The following is a 21,327-nucleotide window of genomic DNA, read 5'->3' on the forward strand; positions in this document are numbered from 1 at the left end:
AGATTGTACGCTCTTTAAAAGATTAGTAGATTTCAGTACATCTGCCTTGGAGCAACTTACATTTGTGTAGCTTCTCAAAACCACACATCACTAATAACAATGGGTTGTTGTCATTCCAATGCTTTGTATTGAAATGTAAAAACCCCTGACTGATTTTTATCAAACCTCTGTTATGCTCTAAACAACACAACAGTTGCATTTAGTGGGGGGAAAGGTAGTAATGAATTAGGAAGGGATCATCCCCTGTTTCTTTGTTATCAAACTCTAATGAAAATGGACCAGTTGTTTTTATCATTTATATAACTGTATTTACATACCATTGGAAGGATTTGTGTTACTTGTTCTGAAAGCTGCAGGGGACCAGTGGCAGCGTCAGAGATTTGCTGGTGCTATGGGGCTACTCGACTTTTTTGTTTACGGCTTACGTAAACACACCTCTGAATATAACATTTCACACAATTATGCAACGGACAGGGCTTGGACACAAGCAAGCAATAGACACAAGTTTGTGCACATTTCAGCCCCAGATTCTGAAATCCCACACTCATGATGCCAGTTACAAACACCTTGGCCTCGTGTTGCCAGGATAGGAGAAAAAAAACACTCTGGGTTGCATTTCTTTAAACCAATTACAATCGTCTTGGGCAGTGCTGAGCTCGCAGAGACGGTGGATCTGCAAAATGGTCTTGGGAAGGAACTTGTTTTGGTCGAATGAAGTTAAGTGTTCACACAATACAGTAACGGGAGCTAAACGTCCCAGTTAGATAGAGTCTCCACCTATATGGATGCCACATGCTTCGTTAATGCTAAAGTTTCCAAAACATTGTGCATAGGTCAAAGGGGTAATGCGTGCTGCACCGTTTGGCCAAAACAAAATTTCTTGGATATGCTATGGGGGTGTTATGGCTATCAGCACCCCAAAGCCCCTCCAATATGCAGGGAACATATACCAGTAGGTTACAGTGGTGGAAAAAGTACTCTAAACCTTTACTTTACTTTACTAAAAAGTACCAATACCACAGTGTAAATATTGGATAATTTGACCTGTTGGGGCTTCAAACAATTATTTAAATTAAACCATATGAGAAGTTAAGATGGGAAATGTCTCTTTTATGAAACTGCTAAGAACTCATAGGCATCTGAAACATGACAAGGTAAAGGATTTTGTAATGCATTTTATAAGCTTATTTTTGTTATGTAAAATCTTCCGTCTGAAGTGTAGTGAAGTAGAGCTTTAAAGTAGCATAAAATGGGAACACTCAATTAAAGTACTTCAACATTGTTAATGAGTTCAGTAGGCTACTTGAGAAAATCTTACTCTCACTGGTACCATATCCAACTGAGAATGGTGCAAACAAAAGGTGAGTGAGCTATGCCCCTCAGTTCTACATTTCATTCATTTTAAGTTAAAAAATAGTAACTTAAATCATGCCAACTGGTGAAATGATATTTACCATTTTGTCTCGTAATGAATAACTGTATTTTTTTTAATCAAACTGTAAATTCAAAATCCTGGTCATCCCCATCATAAACATATTAGAAAACACAGAACTTTGGGAGTTTATATATTTAATATAAAAGTCAATTTTGCAGAATGCAGAAAAACATATTGGATTATTACATATATTCGTATTACATTATAGAATATTAGCATATACATATATACATATGTATGCATGCTTTTTACTCACTTTAAAGTGTTTTAACAACCCTTTAATTTCAAATATTCATATGAATCTACTGTTAAAGTGCTGTTAGAGGTTTCACTTTGAACTAGATGCAGAAAAAAAGTGAGTCTGGGCTCTACATCCTGTCTGAGGGCCCTGAGTTTGTTGTAGTACTCGACTTCTTCTGTTGTGGTTTGATGGCTTTTGCCTTTTGGTTGTGATGTCTCCACAACATCCAGCTGTTTTGTTTTAAATCTGAGAAGAAAGAAAGACAGGACATATTGTGAGCTTGCTGTGGGCATGAAATGTTACAAATATTTTGGTTTATTTCAGTGGAAAAAAAATCCCAAAAAAGGCAGCCATAATTGTAAACATTTTATAATCCTAATAACTTTTAATTATCACTGATTTTTCATGCTGCACAAACCAAGTATATGTGGTTTAAATCGTTTGGGTTACTGTATGAGAAGTACTGGTGTTTTATCCCTTGACTTTGAAGGCAAAATGCGAAAATATCACTAACAGACCAATTGTTACGTCCCGTAGCTAGGGGTATCAGGACATAAACATAAACCCAGATGTAATTGGTATTTGGAAGGATATTTATTTAGAAATAAGGCAAAGAACTTACAACAGGAAAATGGGCCGATGGGTGCTGTAGAACTCAAAAACAAAATATAACAAAAAGAGATCCTCAAAAGGAAGACTTTTACTACAACTATAAGAAAACAAAAGGTTAAACAAAATTCCTCTCTAACTTAAATACTTAGTAAAACACAAAACACAATACTCACAGCACCCCTGAACCTAATGTGACTACAAGACAAACCTGTTAACTGTCTTACTAACTCAAAACAATTGTTTAAATACATTTTAAAAACTGTCTGTTCAAAAAATCTGTTTCATTTTTATTTTTCAATTAGTTGCTTAGATTATTATTATTATTATTATTATTATTATTATTATTATTATTATTATTATTATTATTATTATTATCATCATCATTATTTCAGTTAGAAATGTTGCTTTGAATCAGCTATTGGAGTTTTTTCTGGAATTTCTTTTGAAGTGTTACTCAAGTAAAGTAAAGCCTAAAACAGATCATTCCAACCCAAAACTCATTGTTGTCTCAGTATCAATCAATTTCAAATTAGGCTATGATAGAAAACTTTTCAAAAGCTAGAGAATCAACTGTAATCTAACATCACTGTTAGCCTATTTTGATTTGATGAACTGAATAATGTTTATTTGAACATTTAGATAGAAAAGAAAATGTTGATTATCCCTGGGGAAAAAAAATACTTTTGATAGACCTTTGTTTGTAGGTTGGGAACAATAGGATTACTGATCACAACTCACACCCTATGAGTTTATAATGGGTGCTTAATGAATAATAATAATAATACTTTCTAACATGTATTTTGAATTATATTTGTTTAAGAAGTACACATTCTTCAGGTCTTCTAGAGCAAACTCAAAATATACAGTAGCTTATAACTGATCAATTGTTTTGTCATTGTATCTTTAAAAAAAAATGGCCTAAATTACAATTCACAACAATATGCTAAACTTGTTTGATTTCAGAATGAGAATAACAATTTTTTTTCTTCTTCTTTGTATGGGGGCCGACAAAAACTGATTTATTAATTAATTAACTAACTTATATGAGCTACAGATCGATGCATGTGAAAACAACACACTGTGGGCTGATTTTAATGCATCGTGGATCAGCAACAGGTTATTAGTTGTTTTAATTATTATTAAACAAACCTATACCACCTAAAGGATAAAATGTGGTCAATAACGTCATAGATTAGTTTTACTACTTAGCGCTTATTTTGATTAAAATAAAAACCATGGTTTAATATTATATATTTGCACAATGAAAAACTTTAATGGACATACAAATGTATTACTAAGCAGGCTGCTTTCCGATATGCATGCATATATTTATTTTTATAGTAAAGGATGTTGAAACTCGCAGTGATCACTGTCTGTATCCCTCTCCTAGTGTCTATCCTTCGGAGAAGTGGATGCTGTTTGGCTGAAGATGTGGTCGGAAGTACCGTAGTTTATGTATGCTAATAGGGAGAGTTGGGGGTTGTAGCTAGATATTTACGTTCAGTGGGAGCCGCCCTTCATTCACCCACATGGTTACCAACTGGTCGCCTTCGCGCCACTTTCCTAACCCCGCAATCATTTTAACCAGCGTATCTGCGCTATAGATTGACTCACGGTCGGTTCGGATTTCACTTTATGTTTCGCTTTTGTCCGCCGGTAGAAAAGTTTTCGGAATAGTTACGTATTTATTTCTCTCTTTTGTCGGTGAGAGACTACACGGCAGCCCAAGCAAGTGAGCGAAGATGGTGGATTTCGGCTGGTGAGTGTCTACGGAGCGCATGTTTATAGGCAAGGAAGTCGGGTTTTGGGTTCTGTTTTTATCTCCGTTTTGAGAATGAAATCTCTAACATTGTGTTTTAATGTGTCTGAATATCATGCTGGCGGGGCTATCCCAACATCTAAACATAAATTATATGCTGGCGATGAAAACAGTGTAACGTGAGGCGCATGGCAGCCCCCTCTGCTCCACCATTGAGGGAATCATGAGGGAGATTTGAAAAGCTGACCGTAGCTTTCTTCGCTGCGCTTTAGCAACTCGTGGGACACAAATCCGGTCTCCTGATAACAACATCCGAGTTATTATGAACGCGCTAGTCAGATATTTGAAAAGTAAGTTTGTAAATGTGGTTAATTTGTTGCTCAGTCTCGAGTGCAGTGGTGTGTGAGTTAAAGTGCCCCCAGAACAAAGCAGCAGCACATGGGGCACTTTTAGGCCGCGCGTTTTAGCTTAGCCTAGCCTAGCGGCATACACTCAACATAATTGTATTGTTGGGTAAGCACAGACATAACGTTAAGGCTGGTATAACATTTAAGGTAAAGATGGTAGATGAATACAGCCAGTCCACCAGGACAGATATAGGTGTATTTTCAAACGTGTGGTCGTTTGTTGTTGGCTAAAGGCTAACGTTATTTATCAGTGGCGTCAAAGTCTAAATTTTATTAGTCTGCATACCACATCTAAAAATGAGCCAAGTGTTTACTGAAAACGCCCAAACTGCTCCTGTGCCATCTCCAAGTAGTAAAGTTAGATATTGTAACTGTAGTATTAACGAGGTTTGCCATGTTTTCACCAAGCTAACACCAGCTCGCAGCTAGCTAAGCTACCTGCCCAACCAGCGCACAGCTGCTGGTTGCTGCTAGCATCTGTTCCTACATGGACGGTAGTCCTGTTTTCTAGGATGTCCGTAACTGCAAGCCACTATGTTTTCTCTAAATAAACACGCAATTGCAAATTTCAGCGTGCAATACAACGTTGGCGTTTAGCTTGATTGGTTTAAAAGCGTTTATGCTAAGGTTGGCGCACTTCGAGGCGCCATGTTAAAGACGATGGGGGAGGGGTGAACAACACCGTTCCCTGCGCAGGCGCTCCTGTGTCGCAGGGAACGCGGGCCGCAGGCTGTGCTGCTCATTCATGTTTTCAGTGACCTCGTGCTGCTGCGATAAATCATAACATCTTGTATCACACGAACTAACTCGTGTTTTTAATCGACTAACCAGTGATAGAAATTCACATTTTATAATGGAGGGGAACGTTTTTTTTGATAAGATTTTCATTAGAAGAAATTGGTCAAACATGCGCACATATCAACCTGCGTATGTAACTTGTTGCAATGTCAAAAAGTCGTATTTATTGACCTAATCTTATGTGTCGTTCTCATTTTCAGATCCACCATGAAGTGCAGCACCCCACAGGAAATTGATACCTGGAGCAGTGTGACCATCATTCCCATGGTGCTTGGAGGCCAGCGATGCTGTAATCAGTCCGTGTATTGTCAAAGTGCTTACAGTGCAGGTAGTTCTATGTAATATCTACTGCAGTGGAGGCACTTACAGCAATACCCTGACACTGATGTTCACATTCTTTGATGTTACATGTCATTTTGAAGTACTGTCTTTGTGCTAAGGTGCATCTAGTGCAGATAGTGAAATAGACTAGCACCTACTGCCCTAAGTGCTCCTTCTGGCATAAGGGGCTGTGATATGCGCCACCAGACCATTTTTAATTTCTAATTGGGCCTTAAATATCTTGCAGTTCTCTGCTAGTTTTGCATAGTTGCACTACAAGAATAGATGAGTTGTGCAAATCTATGCAAAACTGATGGTGGCCTGCTTGCTCTCCACCTGTTTAGATTTTTGGTTTTGGGGGTGTCACATCAAACACAATCTGTTTGCATAATACACACTTAACACTGTTTAAAAAAAATAAATACAGGAGTATTCCATATTGAGTGTCTCAGTTTCAGCAGTACTAAAGTGCTTATAGTGCAGGTAGTGTTTTTCTCATCTACTGCAATGTGAGCACTTGAAGTACTTCTAACTAACTGCATCTTTCTGAAGCTCAGATGTTTATAATTATGGAAAATCCGTTAATCATCACTTGGTCAGTTTTGCTGGTTTGCATTCAGCTTTAACTGATATTTGCTGTGCAAATCCATGCAAAACTGACTAGGTTAATGAATTATGCTCTGCCAAGTGGGGTTACTTTCCCTCAAGATGTCTTTTTGCTGCATGGTGGGTATTTGCACATACTTGGATGTGTATGATGTTTTGGATATTTAGAGATGTCCCTTCCTGTGCAGGTGGGGATTAGTAGCAATGCTGTGTACCTGGAGGTATTGCACTTGTCCCGGCCTGTATAGGAACGAGGAGATGGAGCTGACCTTGATCCTGACCTAGTGTTTATCAGAAAACTGCTGCACTCAACCACATGTCCTGTGATGTTTTGGGCTGCATGCAATGCAAATTATTATTGATTTAATTGATAATTGGTTAATTTGTAATGTTGCTTCATAAATATTAAATTGTTTACACTTTTTAACTTTCTCTGAATGTTTTATTATGCAAATCTCACAATGGGTTACAGGCATTAAACAATAGTGTTGAAATATGAAGTGGATGCTTTTGAAAAGGTTTGAAATCATAGTATTGGTACTTTGTAATACCACCTTATGGAACACTGGTTTAAACTAAATGGATTGTGATGGCGAAGGGTGTTTTTGTCAATAAAATGGCCAATAACCTGATTCTCCACACTTTTGGAAACCTGGTTACACAATTTACCAGTATGTTTTTAGTTAAGAGGTGTATTGACCACCATGTCACCACATTAAACGAATCCTTTCTAAACTGAATTTACATGCTGCATGTTCTGATCTTGTAACCTAAAGCTGAGCAGCAGTCTGCAATGAGCGCCAGACAGACATTTAAGATTGAATGCAGTTTGAAACCAGTAGTCCACATTTAATAGCAGTACTGGTTATACTTACGAAAGAATGATTGGAGTAGTCGGGCATCCATTTAGCATATTAAAAGTCGAAACAAAGGATATGCATATGCTCATAAAAATTATGAATTGAGCATGAAAGCACATGAAGTACTCAATCTGTAATTTGGTTAAGTTTGGCCTTTATGCATTTTTTTTGGTGGTTGGATGCGGACCTCACAAGTTGTAATAAAATGTATAAAAACTAACCAAATCCTTTATAGTTTTAGATACTTTTTAATGCATCTCTTCCTAAAACTGTTCAGGATTTACTGAGGGGAAAACATGAATTTCACATTATTTAGGACCAGCAAATTAAAACAACCCTTTTAACTTCTTTTCTAATTTAATGAAAATTGACATGATACATTGATGTGTCCTAAGAGTCTTACAGTTGTGATGTTAACTATCTTTAACAAAGAAGTTTTTAAAAATAAATTATATAAACAAAATGAGTCAGTCAGGTGTCATTAAAGTTCTCAATTTTCTTAATTGTCTAGCTGAATTTTGAATAAAGGACATCAAATTGCTAAATTACTCATGCCTTTTGTGAACCAAACCGTGAATAAATCCCTTACAAATCACAATACTAACCATGAATAAACTAATTTAAATGAAACATGATAAAACAAATTAAAGTGAGTTTTTGTTTTTTAAGATTGACTTCATCTCTATAGCTTAAGTAGCTAATTCACATTAAATTGTCATTAAAAGTAAACCTAAAATCTCTTAAATCAGAGTCGGGGCGGGTCCACTAGATGGCGCTGTCAGGCCGCGGCTCAGCTGTAGGCCTACAGCAAGCCGCTGAGTGCAGGTAACGTTACAGTACCGCCTCTGCTGTCGGTCCGGCGAACTTGGACAACATGCCGCTTTCAAACAGACTCGTCGCACCGCAGCAACTTTCTCTTGGCGTGTCTGGACTGAAATGATCATCTGGAGCGTTTCATCGACACAAACACAAACGCCGCACGGTCGACGCTCAACCCTGAAAGCTGAGATGTGGACGGGACTCACCTGAGCGGACTAAAGGTTTAGAAGAGACCTTAACTTACAAACAAGCTTCTTCTTTTTTTTTTGTGTGTGTGGATTTTATAAAAATGGGTGAGCTGTGGACGAACTACGTTTTCTTCATGGCGTGTTGCTCTGGATTAGGGTTCGGAAGCCCAAACAGATGCGATGAAGTGCGGAAAGTTTTCCAACTCAGACAGATTGGACCAAATCAATTATTGCCGTTAAGCCCCAGACCAGGTATGTTGGAGCGAAGTGTGTGTGTGTGTGTGTGTGTGTGTGTGTGTGTGTGTGTGTGTTTTGTCTGGATAATTTTTTTTGTTTCCCCCTGCAGTTACATTCTCATAAACCAGCCACTAATACAAATAATTACTGTTATAATTATTTATTTTGATAATGTGCACCTTATCTTCATAGCAACCATTAAAGCGTCAACGTGCCATTGCCAACCACTGATTGAAAGAAATATCCCTGGGAAGTCATTCAACACCATATTACCTTCCCGTGGAGCTCACTTACTGCACTGTAGCGTCATATTTTCTGGCTTCTTGAAGTCTTCTACTCTTGAAGTGCTGTTTTTACAAAACACACACTTTAAAACACAATTTAGAGGCGTTTGTGCAGTCATGATGATAATATAGACCGTGGACCAGGAGAGCCGTAGGCGGTTTAAAGTGTATCTTCATGTGTGACTTTTTAAATCAAGATATTTAGAAGAAATACTGTGTATGTGTCATCGATTACTGCAAGAATAACACTTGCATAAATTCTTTTAGATTCTTTAGAGATAACAAACATTTACTCTAATTTATGTTCAGCAGTGTGTCAGGTTCCTAATAAATGTTGACATATTTCAAATACTCTGAATGCTTAGCAATAGTTACAGGAACCTGCTTGGAGATAGATTTTCCTAGTTTTAGCCTGTAAAGGGAAAGGTATCACTTATTGTTTACTTACACTGTATTACATGGGCTAATATAAAATATGAAACTATAGGAACTAAAGCTGCTGAGATTACTTGTTGGTCCTGACTGAAAAAGAAACCACACTATGCTCCATTCGGCTGTCTAAAGCAGATAAGTGGCTTGCCTGGATAAACAGGAATTATTTAGTGTAAAGTTAGGTAAACTGGGCTTCACTTAACTTTTTCTGAACACCACCCATAATGTAATTCCACATGATACTTCTCTACAAGATTTAAGGGGGGAATTATGGGGTGTTGATATTTCACGTGGGCTGTCACTGGACGGCTTGCATGCTGAGCTCTCTCTCTCTCTCTCTCTCTCTCTCTCTCTCTCTCTCTCTCTCTCTCTCTCTCGGAAAAGTAAATCTTTTAATGGTGTTGACTACCATCCTGCCACAAACTGCTCCCTACAAACTTCACCACTCCTTTCCTCTGCTGCTGTGATGAAACTGATTACACTGACAGAAAACCCTCAAATGCCTCCCTAAACCTCTAAATAACCCTTTATAAATGCCATCACCACTCCTGCCCCTAAAATGAGCCTGTGTGAATCTAAATTTCTGTGCTGTTTCTTAACTGAGTAGTACTTTCTCTGAGATAAATTGTGTGCGCGGTGGGGGCCTCTGTAGTAGTGATGATAAGCTCCTGATCTCTCCTAACCCTGTAAACACACTTGCTACTGTTTATAGCTGCACCTCTGTTGACCTTTCTGGCAGCCTCGCACACGTCCTCCAAGTCCAAATGCATCTTGACGTTGGAAAGATGTAAATGGTTTCCTTTGATGGATTCCGATAAATGAACTGAAATACATCAGATCAGTGTAATGGGAGATAGCTAGAGGTGTAGTCGATCCTACAGCATGCTTTTCTTTTTAAGAAGTTATCAATAATTGGGCGTGTGGTCTTGTGAAAAATAACTTCCAGAAATTCCAGGAATCTGAGAGAGAGTTTTCTAAAGTGCCAAACAGCCTTTAGTTAAGGTCAGAACACAGCAAGTCAGAAGTCTTATCAACTAGGCCAAAATAAGCTGCTCTTTTTTTTTTTAAATAGTTCCGGGAAGCATTTAGGGAAAAAAGCAAGACCTGGGGCTCTTTCAAGATGTCTTATCTGGGAGAGTTTAAATTCCTCCACGTGTGCCATCGCCCGCTCTGCTCCCTCTTCTTGAACCTCGCAGAGAGCTGATAGCAACTCAACTCTGGCAACAGCTCGGCACACTCTGTGCCCAGACATGTCAGAGAGGCTTTTGCAGAGTTTTGGGTCTCTTTTAAGATGTTTTGATTGTCCCCTATGTGTGCAGATTGCTTACATTTGTCCGTAGTGGAAAACCTGTGACATCACTTAACGCTTATGCGATAACGCTTTGACTCAGATCTCCTCTCAGGATCGACGTCTTTTGGTTTTCTTGCTCCACTAAAGCATATTTTATCTTGCTAGAAATACATAACCATTGTGTTATACTACTTTTACATACTTCATGTTTAAGGAATATGTACCACCATTATGGTTTTTAAATGATTTCATATGAATGACATGATTAGTTTGTTGACCACATACGATTTTCCTATTTTCTTTCTACAACTTGTTCTTAGTTTATGTGTTTTTACTGTGTGTGTCTCTAGGATGGCAATCTCAGTTTGTTGGTCTTTAATTGAAATATATTTCAATGGGGATTGTTCAGACATTCATGGCCCCCAGACTGACTATGATCATGAGCCCCCTGACTTTTCCTCTAGCGCCACAGGTTGACCTTTGTGCTTCTGAGGGAAATATCTCCATTGGATAGATTGCATGGCTTTTCGACTCTTATTCTTGTTCTCTTGCGGTTGAATGTTGCTAAACGAAGCTGCTTGCCACTTCGTTTGACAGTTGTATCATACAGATAATACAGAAGATGGTTAGACGCACTCACTTACTCATACTACCTTCGGGCGGTTAAAGGTGTCTAATCCACCTGACTTGCGTGTCTGTGGAATGTGTAAAGGAAAGTGGGGCACCCAATAGAGAGCATGCCAATCCCCTGCCTCAGTATATGATTCTCAAGTACTGTATCAGCATTACATTCAAGTCACAGAAGTAAACATTCCTTTCTCTGAAAAATAAATACAAGTTGTTTTTACACCATGTACTTGTTGTGAAAAAAAAACTTAAAAATATTCTGTTTGCTGCTCAATTAAAACATATGTTTAACCCATGTACCAAGTTTATTATCAGTTATATTCGACTATGTTGATGTTACTTTATATTATTTTGTATTTTTCAAGACTATCGTGCGTTAATATTTTTCTTGTGTGCAAAAACATATGCCATTTATGGCTAAGTGGATTAGGAAATAAAGTTGCCGATTGAGAAACTATTTAAATCCTAGCCCCTTGCCTGTAATGTTTTTAAGATCATAACATTTATTCTCAATGTCTCTTAGGTTCAGACCTTCAGGTGTGCATGACCAAGAACCTGACCTGCTGCACCAAAAAGATGGAGGAGAAGTACCAGGTGGCGGCCCGTAGAGACATCCAGAACCTGGTCCAGACATCCAGCTCCAGCCTCAAGTTCCTCATCTCGCGCAACGTCGCTGCTTTTCAAGGTAAGAGTTAACTAGTGTGTGTGTTCAGTTGTCACCGTTGTATAGGTTGAACTTCGTAAACACGTGTTGAGATGAGAGCGCAAATGTTTACATGGGTAATTGTAGATGTTTGTGTGTGTTTCCGAGTTGGAGTACACATTTAGGAGTTTGGGTTTGTGTGGGTGTTGTGAAAACAGTGGATGAGTCAGTGTGCGTGCAGTGAGGCTCCACTTCAGAGAAAACAGAGGAGGGTCTGTCCTCCTTCCAGATCTACCGCTACACTCTGATCTCGAGATTAGATAGGTTGGCCGTTCCTGTAGGAGACTGTAAGGGTGAATGTCTGTCAGGGCTTTTACTAATCGCTTCTCTTCCTGTGCAAGGTGTCCTGCTTTACATGTGTCCTAAAAAGAGAATTTAGAGTTCTGGAACGCAGTTATCCCATCATGGACACGTTGTAAACAGGCTGCCACCCATCCCCACATTTGTTTTCAACCTCTTTCTCTCATTCATTGTTTTCCATTTGTCTCCATCCTTTCATTCAGCAATGACTGACAGTTAACTTACAGGCATCAACGTGCCTCTGTCTGTGTGCTCTCCCTGCCCAGCGTAGGATGTTTCACCCACTCGAGCTGATGGATCTCATATGAAAGCTAAAATGAGTGGGCAACAAATACAGAGCTTATGACTTGAATGTACAGTCTCAGACATATCATTAAGCCAATTCTCTTTAACGATGTCTCTCACTTTAAAGACGTGCTGTTATCCTCCTCCTGAACGCAAATGATTTATAGGAGAGTCTCAGCATGATCACAGTGTTCTAGTTGAGGTTTGCAGGGGCAAAGCCCTGTTTGTGTCGTCAGATGTTTGACGTGTCTACCCTGAAGGTGAACCAAAATACTCCGCATTTATGAAGTTTATGAAGCATGCCACCTTTCTTTTTTAAAAAATACTGTTAACTTAAAACAAAGCTGCAAACAGCTTTATAAAAGTTGTTGGACAAGGCTGGCGTTATTAAGTATTAAACTAACAAAAACGTAGATCATCTCTCAATAGAACAAATAAAAACAATGTTTGTTTACCTAACTTGTTTTTACTTAACTTCCGGGTAGAACACCCCTATGCATGTACATACACTTTAACAACGCTGGGCAAATGGGGGCGAGTTATTTCAATTGTTGGTTTAAAGTGTATTAGAGATCCACCGATTACAACTTTCTAGGCCATTTCCGATTTTCATTGAGTTAGGCCAGCCAATATCAATTTTAGGCGATTCCGATTTCATTTTTTTCTAACCACTTTACAGCACACACAAATATTTATTTTCTATCTTTTCTTTAATAGAACATGTTACACAGAACATAGAACATTTTTTGAACAGATAATGTATCGCTATAAAATAGAACTATATAAATTACTCCTGGTGTGGGAAATTCACACACATCTAAAGTGCAATGTTAGAACCATTTCCTTCTTTTTACATCCAATATCCAACAAAAAAAAATGTGATTTGGGTTTTTGGTGTTGTCCCTCCACGCCCTACTTTTTCCTTGTAGGTGTTGCATATTACAAACTTGTTATTTCTGCACACACGCTGAAGAATTTCCAAACAGCTGACATGTTGCAGGTTCATTCACGAGGTCACCTACATGTGCGAGAATAGCGCGGACACGTGCTTCACACCGCCAGCGGGTACGCGCGACACACAGCGGAAAAATGCTATGTTTGTTTCATATCTCCATCACTTTTACTAGCGTTAGGTTGGAGACCTAATTTACCTGTTGGGCCACAGAAAATGACAGCTTGAGTTTCCCCAACACAACAACAACAACAACAACAACAACAACAGCAGTTGATGTTGCCGTTGGGTATATTTATTTTATCAAAGACACGAGCAAAGCAACACAGAAAATAAGCAAAGCAGAAACGTCAGAGAATGTCCGGCCACCGTGTCTAATTATATATTAATGGGTCACACATCCAAAACATGAAGTTTTTAGCAAATGTGACTTTAAACAGGAATAATGAGTATATTTGTTGGGGATTGTTTCCAACAGGGGAGTATTATTCATTTAGTGCTCCAGTGAGTGTTTAAAGCAGCAAGACAGTGTATGTGGGATTGACTCAAATGAAGAACATGTCAACAGTGTGGACCATTTATTTGATTTGTTGGGTTTTTGAACAACAATGAAGGACTAATGGCACAGAAGAGTAAACTAAATCAGGCTTTCGCTACACTGACAATACTACTCTCGTAACAGTCTAAGAGCTGGCTGGTTTGTTCGCACAGGACAAGTCAAAAATGCAGAAGCTGGAAGCCCTTTCAAAATACTCCCAAAATGAGCAGCACTCTCATGGTTTGATCTGTGGAATGGCAGCCAGTGTGCTCTCCTGCCAAACCAAACAGAGATCCCTGTCAACATCGGCTCTCATCAGTCAACAAACATTGGCGGCTGCTACATCCAGGCTGCGTAATACAAGTGGCAACAGACGTTTAGCAATTTAGGTCTCATGTTAGAGTCTCTGCAGCAGAGTGACTGCTCGCAGTGTTACGTTTATTAAGTCATTATGTAGTCTTCCTAAGGCGTTTTTGTGATTTATTTAACTGCAGTCCAAACAAGGGCTGCAAACTTTTCATTATTGATAAATCTGATGATTATTTTCTTGCTTTATTGAATAATTAGACTGTGTTTACATATTCCGATTTCTTGTTTAGGCCGGCCAACAGTTGAAACTGAAACCAGGGCTATGTTGATTGACTGATTGTTTAAAGGTACCCTGTGGAGTTTTCTTGTAAAAAAACAAGTCATGTTTATATCCAGTTCCTCTCCAACACACATTGTGTGTATCCATGGGGGTCTAAACATGTTGAATGGGGTTCCTTCCTCCATAAAACATTTGCAAAGCTGTTTTTTAATATTTAAAATCCTGCGTTGTTGATATTCCGTAATACTGATTACTGACGGCGGCATAATGCTGCCCCAGTGTGTGATTTTCAGACAGCTTGCTGGCGTCTAGTATGTGCGTGTGTGTGTAGTCCCGCCATGCCGGCTGTCCTTTTTACACAGACGTCAATTCAGCTCTGTTACTACCTATGCTGACGGATTAGCGGTGGAACAACTCTGTCCCACCATTCCGTGTACGTACATTTTTATAAAAAATGGCGAGGCAGAATAACATTTCCGCCTTGAACAATCTGTGTAAAAGGAGCAATTGTTGGCACGTTACCACTACCAACTGGTACATAGCTGGTAAAAAGTGGTTCATATTTATCAGAACTTCAATCAAAACAAACTTAAAGGCAGGATCAGTAACCATTTTCAATATACACTTTTTTAATTAATTGTTTGAAATGGTCTTTACACCCCGACAGCAAAAAATAACAAACAAAACGAAAAAGATCTGTCATTTGTAGCTGCTGTAATCCTGTAAAAACGCCCACCAATCCCTGCCTCACAGTTCGCTTGGAAAGAACCAATGAAATGCCTCCTTGCCCCGCTTTGCGTACTCTACCCCTCCTGTGTACGAGCCTGGGCTCACCGCGCGCCGTCGCTGCGTTGCCAACAGAAGTCGTGTTTGTTTTAAACATACGGTACGATCATTTTAGGTGTTTGCTTACCGGTGAATGAGACATGAAGGAAAGTTGCGGTCCTTTCTCCGCTCTGCTCTAAAGCAGCGGTGCTCGTGCACGTCTGTGTGTTGGTCGGAGCCCCGGGGAGACGCTACTTTGAAATCTTGCTAGCTTTTCAACATTACCGACTCTGTCTTAAAGGAATACTTCACCCTCAAAATAATAATTTGTAAATCAATTACTCACCCCGTGTTACCTTTTTAACCATTACTCCCTATATTCTCCATTTTTTTGGATTCTTTGTTTACCAGAGAAGTATGCGAGAAAAACTAACTTTTCTTTAAAAATTCTTTCCCGCCTTTTCAATATTGTTTGTCTTGCTATTAAGGTAAATATGTGCTGATGAAAGCCGATGCTTGTTCAAATGTTGATGCAGACTCTTTGACTCACATTCTACAATATCTGTACACACACACACACACACACACACACACACACACACACACACACACACACACACAGATAGAGAGCCACCCACGTGGCATTGTTCTGTTTGGCCGTAGAGGTTTTAAGAGCCTTTGTCACATAGCATAGAGAAAACTCACTGTGGCACCATATGTATGGGAAGCACGGAGGGACAGAAATGTCTGGCAGGTTCTTAGATCTTAACAGAGTGGGGGAAAAAAGGAGCTGTTTTGCTGTTCATGTGCAGAAATAAAAGAAACACAAGTCAAGCATTTAATCCGTCTTTCCTGTCCAGGGAGTGTTCAATGATGCTGAATTAAAATGAGTGAATTGTTTGTTATTTTATCTTGTGTGACTGTGACTTTTGTTTTGGGTCTTTTTAGATTATAATGGAAATGAAAGCGGGCCAACAACTTTACAGGTGGTTTTGAAATTGAAATATAATTTTATGTTGACTGGCTGCCCTCAAAACTATTACTGTTCTGCTTCATTATAAACACTTTTGTGGAGTACAGGAAGAAATATATCTCTCTTAGGAGGTGGGTGGGTCGGGGCGCTGCAGAAAAACAAGTCCCTTAGTTTTAGTCTCCGAATGATTGGCAGCCTGCGCTGTAATTTGAGAGACAACAGAGAACAAGCAGAGTGTATAATGCATCGCAACCACAGACAGGAAGAATGACGAGTTAAAAGGGGGCAGGCTAATGTGGTCATTTGTTTTGTGCAAAGCCTTCAATTAGGCATCTTTATATGATGCAGCTGAAGGGAGAGGGGGGTTGGAGGGGGGGGTGACAAAATTAAAGGAATGTAGATGGATAACCGTCTCAAACACTCAGGAGACACTGGGAAATAACACGGACCAATACAATGCTATTTACAATGTTTGTTTTCTTGGGGGACTTGATGTTTTTCTGCTTGTAATGGGCCACGGTTATAAAAAATTCTCCAAGGCCATATGTAGAAAAAGCGCTCAATGGTTTGACATAGTGAGTAACACAAATAAAGTGAAAACAAGTGCTCGAGATGTTAATTATGTGTAGAGCTTCAAAGCACAGTAATGGCTCATTACATTTTTCGGTTTGCCTTAGAGAAATGTGCCTTAACACTTGAATATCTCGTCCTGAAATGAACCTGACCGCTGCCTTTCAAGTCATTTCATAGCCAAAAGATAGCTGGGCAACTGGGGTGGGAAAAAATAAAGACGGCATACTTTCAAGCAGACGGCCTTTGAGCTTTCCAGCACATCACTTTTTTTTCTCCCGTCTTGCTCCTGGTCTGTCAGTAAGTCTCTCAAGACTGCGTGTTTTCATTCACCGGTTGTGAGGTTCCTGCACGTCGCCCACACAATGCACAAATATTCGACCTGCTGAGCAGGGCTTCAGGGGAGATCTTTTTTTTTCTTCGCCCTGTGCAGGTTTGTCTTACATCCATGGCAACCAACCTGTGCATTTCAAGCGCCCCGTGGGGCAGGAGTCAATAAAACTCAGAAATGGAACCTACTATGAATCAGCTGTTGAGGTGCGTGAGGGACTGTCTGGGGAGAAGCCCGGAAATCGTAGCAAAACGGTCTGAGATCACTAGATCAAAGGAATGCCCTCCTTTGGGACAAGCTTTGATTTGAGGAACTATCAAAGCAGTGTGTTAACTGCAAAACTGACGGATACTCCAGCTTCTGTAAATAATACAGCCAGTGTCCTTCCTTATGTGAAATAAGATGGAAAGGATTTTGTTATAACTTAGTCCCTGGTGTGGCAGTGATCATGGTCCAACTGAACTAAAACATTGCATTAATGGTTTTACATTTGCATGTGCAATTACCTCACATAAGTGTTAGCCTAAAAAGGGCATCATAAAAATATTAACTATTTAGTTTTGAACATTTTGGCTTGTGACCCCTTAAAGGAATAGTTTGTTATTGATGTGATAAATACATTCATTCACTTGGTTGTGGAGAGTTAGATAGAAGAGTGAACCCATTCTCATATCTGTGAGTTAAATATGAAGCTACAGCCAGCAGCCAGTTAGCTTAGCATAATGACTGGAAACGGGGGGAAACTGCTAGCGTGACTTTGTCAAAAGGTACCGACACTCACCTAAAGGATTATTAGGAACACCTGTTAAATTTATCGTTAATGCAGTTATCTAATCAACCAATCCAATCCAATCACATGGCAGCTGATTCAATGCATTTAGGGGTGTGGTCCTGGTCAAGACAATCTCCTGAACTCCAAACTGAATGTCAGAGTGGGAAATAAAGGTGATCTAAGCAACTTTGAGTGTGAAAAAGGAAAAACATCCAGTATGCGGCAGTCCTGTGGGCGAAAAATGCCTTGTTGATGCTAGAGGTCAGAGGAGAATGGGCTTACTGATTCCAGCTGATAGAAGATCAACTTTGATCAACAAATGTCCACTTGTTACAACCGAGGAATGTTGTAAAGCATTTGTGAAGCCACAACACGCATAACCTTGAGGCGGATGGGCTACACCAGCAGAAGACCCCACCAGGTGCCACTCATCTCCACTAAAAATAGGAAAATGAGGCTACAATTTGCACGAGCTCACCAAAATTGGACAGTTGAAGACTGGAAAAATGTTGCCTGGTCCGATGAGTCTCGATTTCTGTTGAGACATTCAGATGGTAGAGTCAGAATTTGGTGTAAACGGAATGAGAACATGGATCCTTCATGCCTTGTTACCACTGTGCAGGCTGGTGGTGATGGTGTAATGGTGTGGGGGATGCTATCCTATCAATATGGGCCAACATTTCTAAATAATGCTTCCAGCACCTTGTTGAATAAATGCCACAAAGAATTAAGGCAGTTCTGAAGGCGAAAGGAGGTCAAACACGGTATTGGTATGGTGTTCCTAATAATCCTTTAGGTAAGCCTCCGTGTTTTTCCGACAGTTGTTTGCACGCATTAGCTCAGGGGACTTATTTACTTCATAAGATTCTTTCCTTTGAGACTGTTGTGTTTTTTTTTCATAAGAACAGTCCATTTACATTTTTTATGTTTTTTTTTTTTTTTTTTAGACTGTTTACATCCGTACAACAGAGTGCTGCATGTGATGTCTTTCGCGCATGCACATTCATCCATGCAACAGGCTGCGCATGTGAGGCTTGCAGCGCGTAGCTTTCCCCCCCGCTGTACCCCTCCCTGCTGTCCAACCCATTCACAGGCAAACATTTGGAAATTATAAAAATATAGACTGGAGATAGTAGTACAAAATCAGTTTTTAACATCCCATTGTTAATCTTAAAGGTGCAATATGTAATACTGTTTAGTGTTAAAATAGTTACTGCAGTAGAAATTCAAAACACTGGAGAGAGTTGTCTCCCCCGTCCCTTCCTCCCCAGACTCAAAGTTCGAGGAGGTTGCCAGGTTGAGGCCGCAGCAAACATAGTCTCGCTTTGCCAGACCCTCCTCCAAAGCATGCTGAAGGAGCATCCACAAAAACTCTTTGCTAGACTTGTCTCACATAGCCAGACATTACTTCACAGTCCAGCGGAGTAGCTAACGTTAGATGCTGGCTATATTGATAGTCATAGAAGCCCGTGCTCACGCGGAGCTCTGTACCCAACTGACAGACACACTTTTTCGGCTTAGAATTACGGTAGGAACCGGTCTTCTGTTCCCAATTTACAGCCCCCCTCTCTTGGCTTGAAATAACTCACCATCGTTGGCTACGTCCACTGAACAGGCTACATGTTGTAAACAGCCGTGGCCCGCTTGCCTGGTCCTCCGGAAACATCAGCAGGGTTAGCATGGTTGCGTTAGCCAGGACCAGTCAGGATCACTTTGCTGGCTGGGTCTCAATTTGTTTTTGCGAGTTACCAACTCGGGTACTTTAGCTATATGTGAATACGCAAGTGTTGAAATGACATAAAATGCCCGACCCTTGTAGCCCATATAAATTAGCCTGAAGCTAATGCTTAGCTACCTGTTCAGGAGGAAATTAGCCAACTCTGCGTCCTTTTGGGCTCTAAGCGGTCTCCATCTTTCAAATACATCTCCAATATTTACCTGGGGTTTGTAACATCTCTGGTCACGCAACTGTTAGAATCATGCCGTTTTTTCAGGTTGGGTAGAATTTATCTTCAATGATCCCGTTTGTTTGTTTGCTGCTTTCATTGCTGTCCTAACGTTACAGCTGTAGCATGGTGGGTTTACGTTTTTACAGGTAGATCTGGCAACCCGGCCTGGCTGTCAAACTGGGCAGTTGATAACAACACACAGGCCAAAACACAAACAGAAATTCCGTCACGGAACAGAAATTTCAAAAGGAGAAAATACTGGCCTTAGCGTTGCTCTCAGAAAAGATAATATTTCAACTTAGCATGTTTCCTTCATATCTGATGACGCATTGGGGTCATTTTTGGATTTATTACAGTAAATATATTACATATTTGACCTTTTAAAACCTCCACCAACATTACATGACCACTTGATGTTATAAATGTAATGCTTCTGTAGTTATTTAATGTCTGTGGCATAAAGCTGTTGTGACCATTAACACTACGTGGCTTGTGGTCTTCCTCCCAGTCAATGTGTCATTTTGGTTTCTAGCCTGGGAAGAAAAAAATGTTGTGGTCAACATGAGACATCCAGCAGACACAGTTAGTCAGCCTCTGCTTTTATATTTGCTCTGCTTCTAATTGTGAGCTACTGTTTTGTCAGGAACACAAGTGCTGCTGATGAATGTAAGATCAAACAGTCAGGGCTGAGTGCTGGTTTCTATAAGTGGAAAGCTAGCCTGTTGTGCTAAGGACTTGCTATTTGCACTCATAAATGCTAATTGTGTTTCTGTTTACCAGCTTTTAAAGGATCCACACTGCCCATCTTTTTACTCTTTTAATTGAAAAGGACTGGGAGGAGACCACAATCAGCTACAAAATTACAGCAAAACACTGTGCCAAACGAGGAGGTCTCAGTAGGGGGTGAAGTAAAGTTGTTTTGATTGCTGCTGATTAGACAGATGATGTTTTTTAGCAGAGTATCTATTTCAGTGCTTAAATTCTGGTTGTGTTACGTCCAGTAAAGTCAGCACTGTGTTGGTTAACGCCCATACCATATGACCACAACATCCTGGGTTTGAATCCTATAAAAGAATATTTTTAATATAATTGAAACAAATCATGCAACAGACAGCAAGTTAAACTAAATTTCAACTTAAATACTAGTTAGAGGCTAGAGGCAAGATTACTGCTTGGGCAAAGCGGGCAACTGCCCCGGGGACCCATTATTCATTAATTGCCAATTTGTTTCGGCCTTTAGGCAGTTCCGGCATTATTACCTGTCTTGTAGAGAAGCCTGTGCCACTATTTTCATGATGTGTATTCTTAAATACATTCTTGTTTGAACTAAACAATTGGCATTGTCATCTTTATAGCCCTAAGCTTGGGCTAGTAGTAAAAAAAACAAAACAATCAAAACAGAACTTATATTAGTTATCAAAGGGCCAGTTAAAGCTGAAATCCATAATCGTAAAATATTCTTATTTTAACCATTTTGTCGATTAGCCTAAGTGAAAATAATGGGTGAGACACTAAAATCAGCACAGCTGTTAAGGTTGGAGATGCTCTTCATAATCTGCTATTTAGAAGTTTGTCAGGTTGCACTTAGTCTATATCGACGACGTTCCACTTACGGGATTGCTCAGATGCCACCGGAAATTTCGCCTGATGTCCCTCTATTTAGGCCGGATGTTCGTTACCTTC

At 39.7% G+C, this 21,327-nt stretch overlaps 1 protein-coding gene and 1 long non-coding RNA gene across 2 annotated transcripts in view; both read left to right on the forward strand.

The window, feature by feature from the left end:
* Positions 1-3,829: 3,829 nt before the first annotated feature.
* LOC114560014 (uncharacterized) lies at positions 3,830-6,603 on the forward strand. Its single transcript, XR_003693151.1, has 2 exons — positions 3,830-4,047; positions 5,453-6,603. It is a non-coding gene; the product is annotated as an uncharacterized LOC114560014 (long non-coding RNA).
* Positions 6,604-7,834: 1,231 nt separating this feature from the next.
* Positions 7,835-21,327, forward strand: part of gpc5a (glypican 5a) — a 91,680-nt gene continuing 78,187 nt past the window's right edge. Inside the window, exons 1-2 of the mRNA XM_028582040.1 lie at positions 7,835-8,298; positions 11,441-11,602. Of these exons, the coding sequence (XP_028437841.1) occupies positions 8,148-8,298; positions 11,441-11,602 (313 nt within the window). The 5' untranslated portion in view covers positions 7,835-8,147. The remainder of the gene's footprint in view (positions 8,299-11,440; positions 11,603-21,327) is intronic.

The sequence above is a fragment of the Perca flavescens genome, chromosome 1 (genome assembly GCF_004354835.1).
Source record: "Perca flavescens isolate YP-PL-M2 chromosome 1, PFLA_1.0, whole genome shotgun sequence".
Classification (NCBI taxonomy): Eukaryota; Metazoa; Chordata; class Actinopteri; order Perciformes; family Percidae; genus Perca; species Perca flavescens.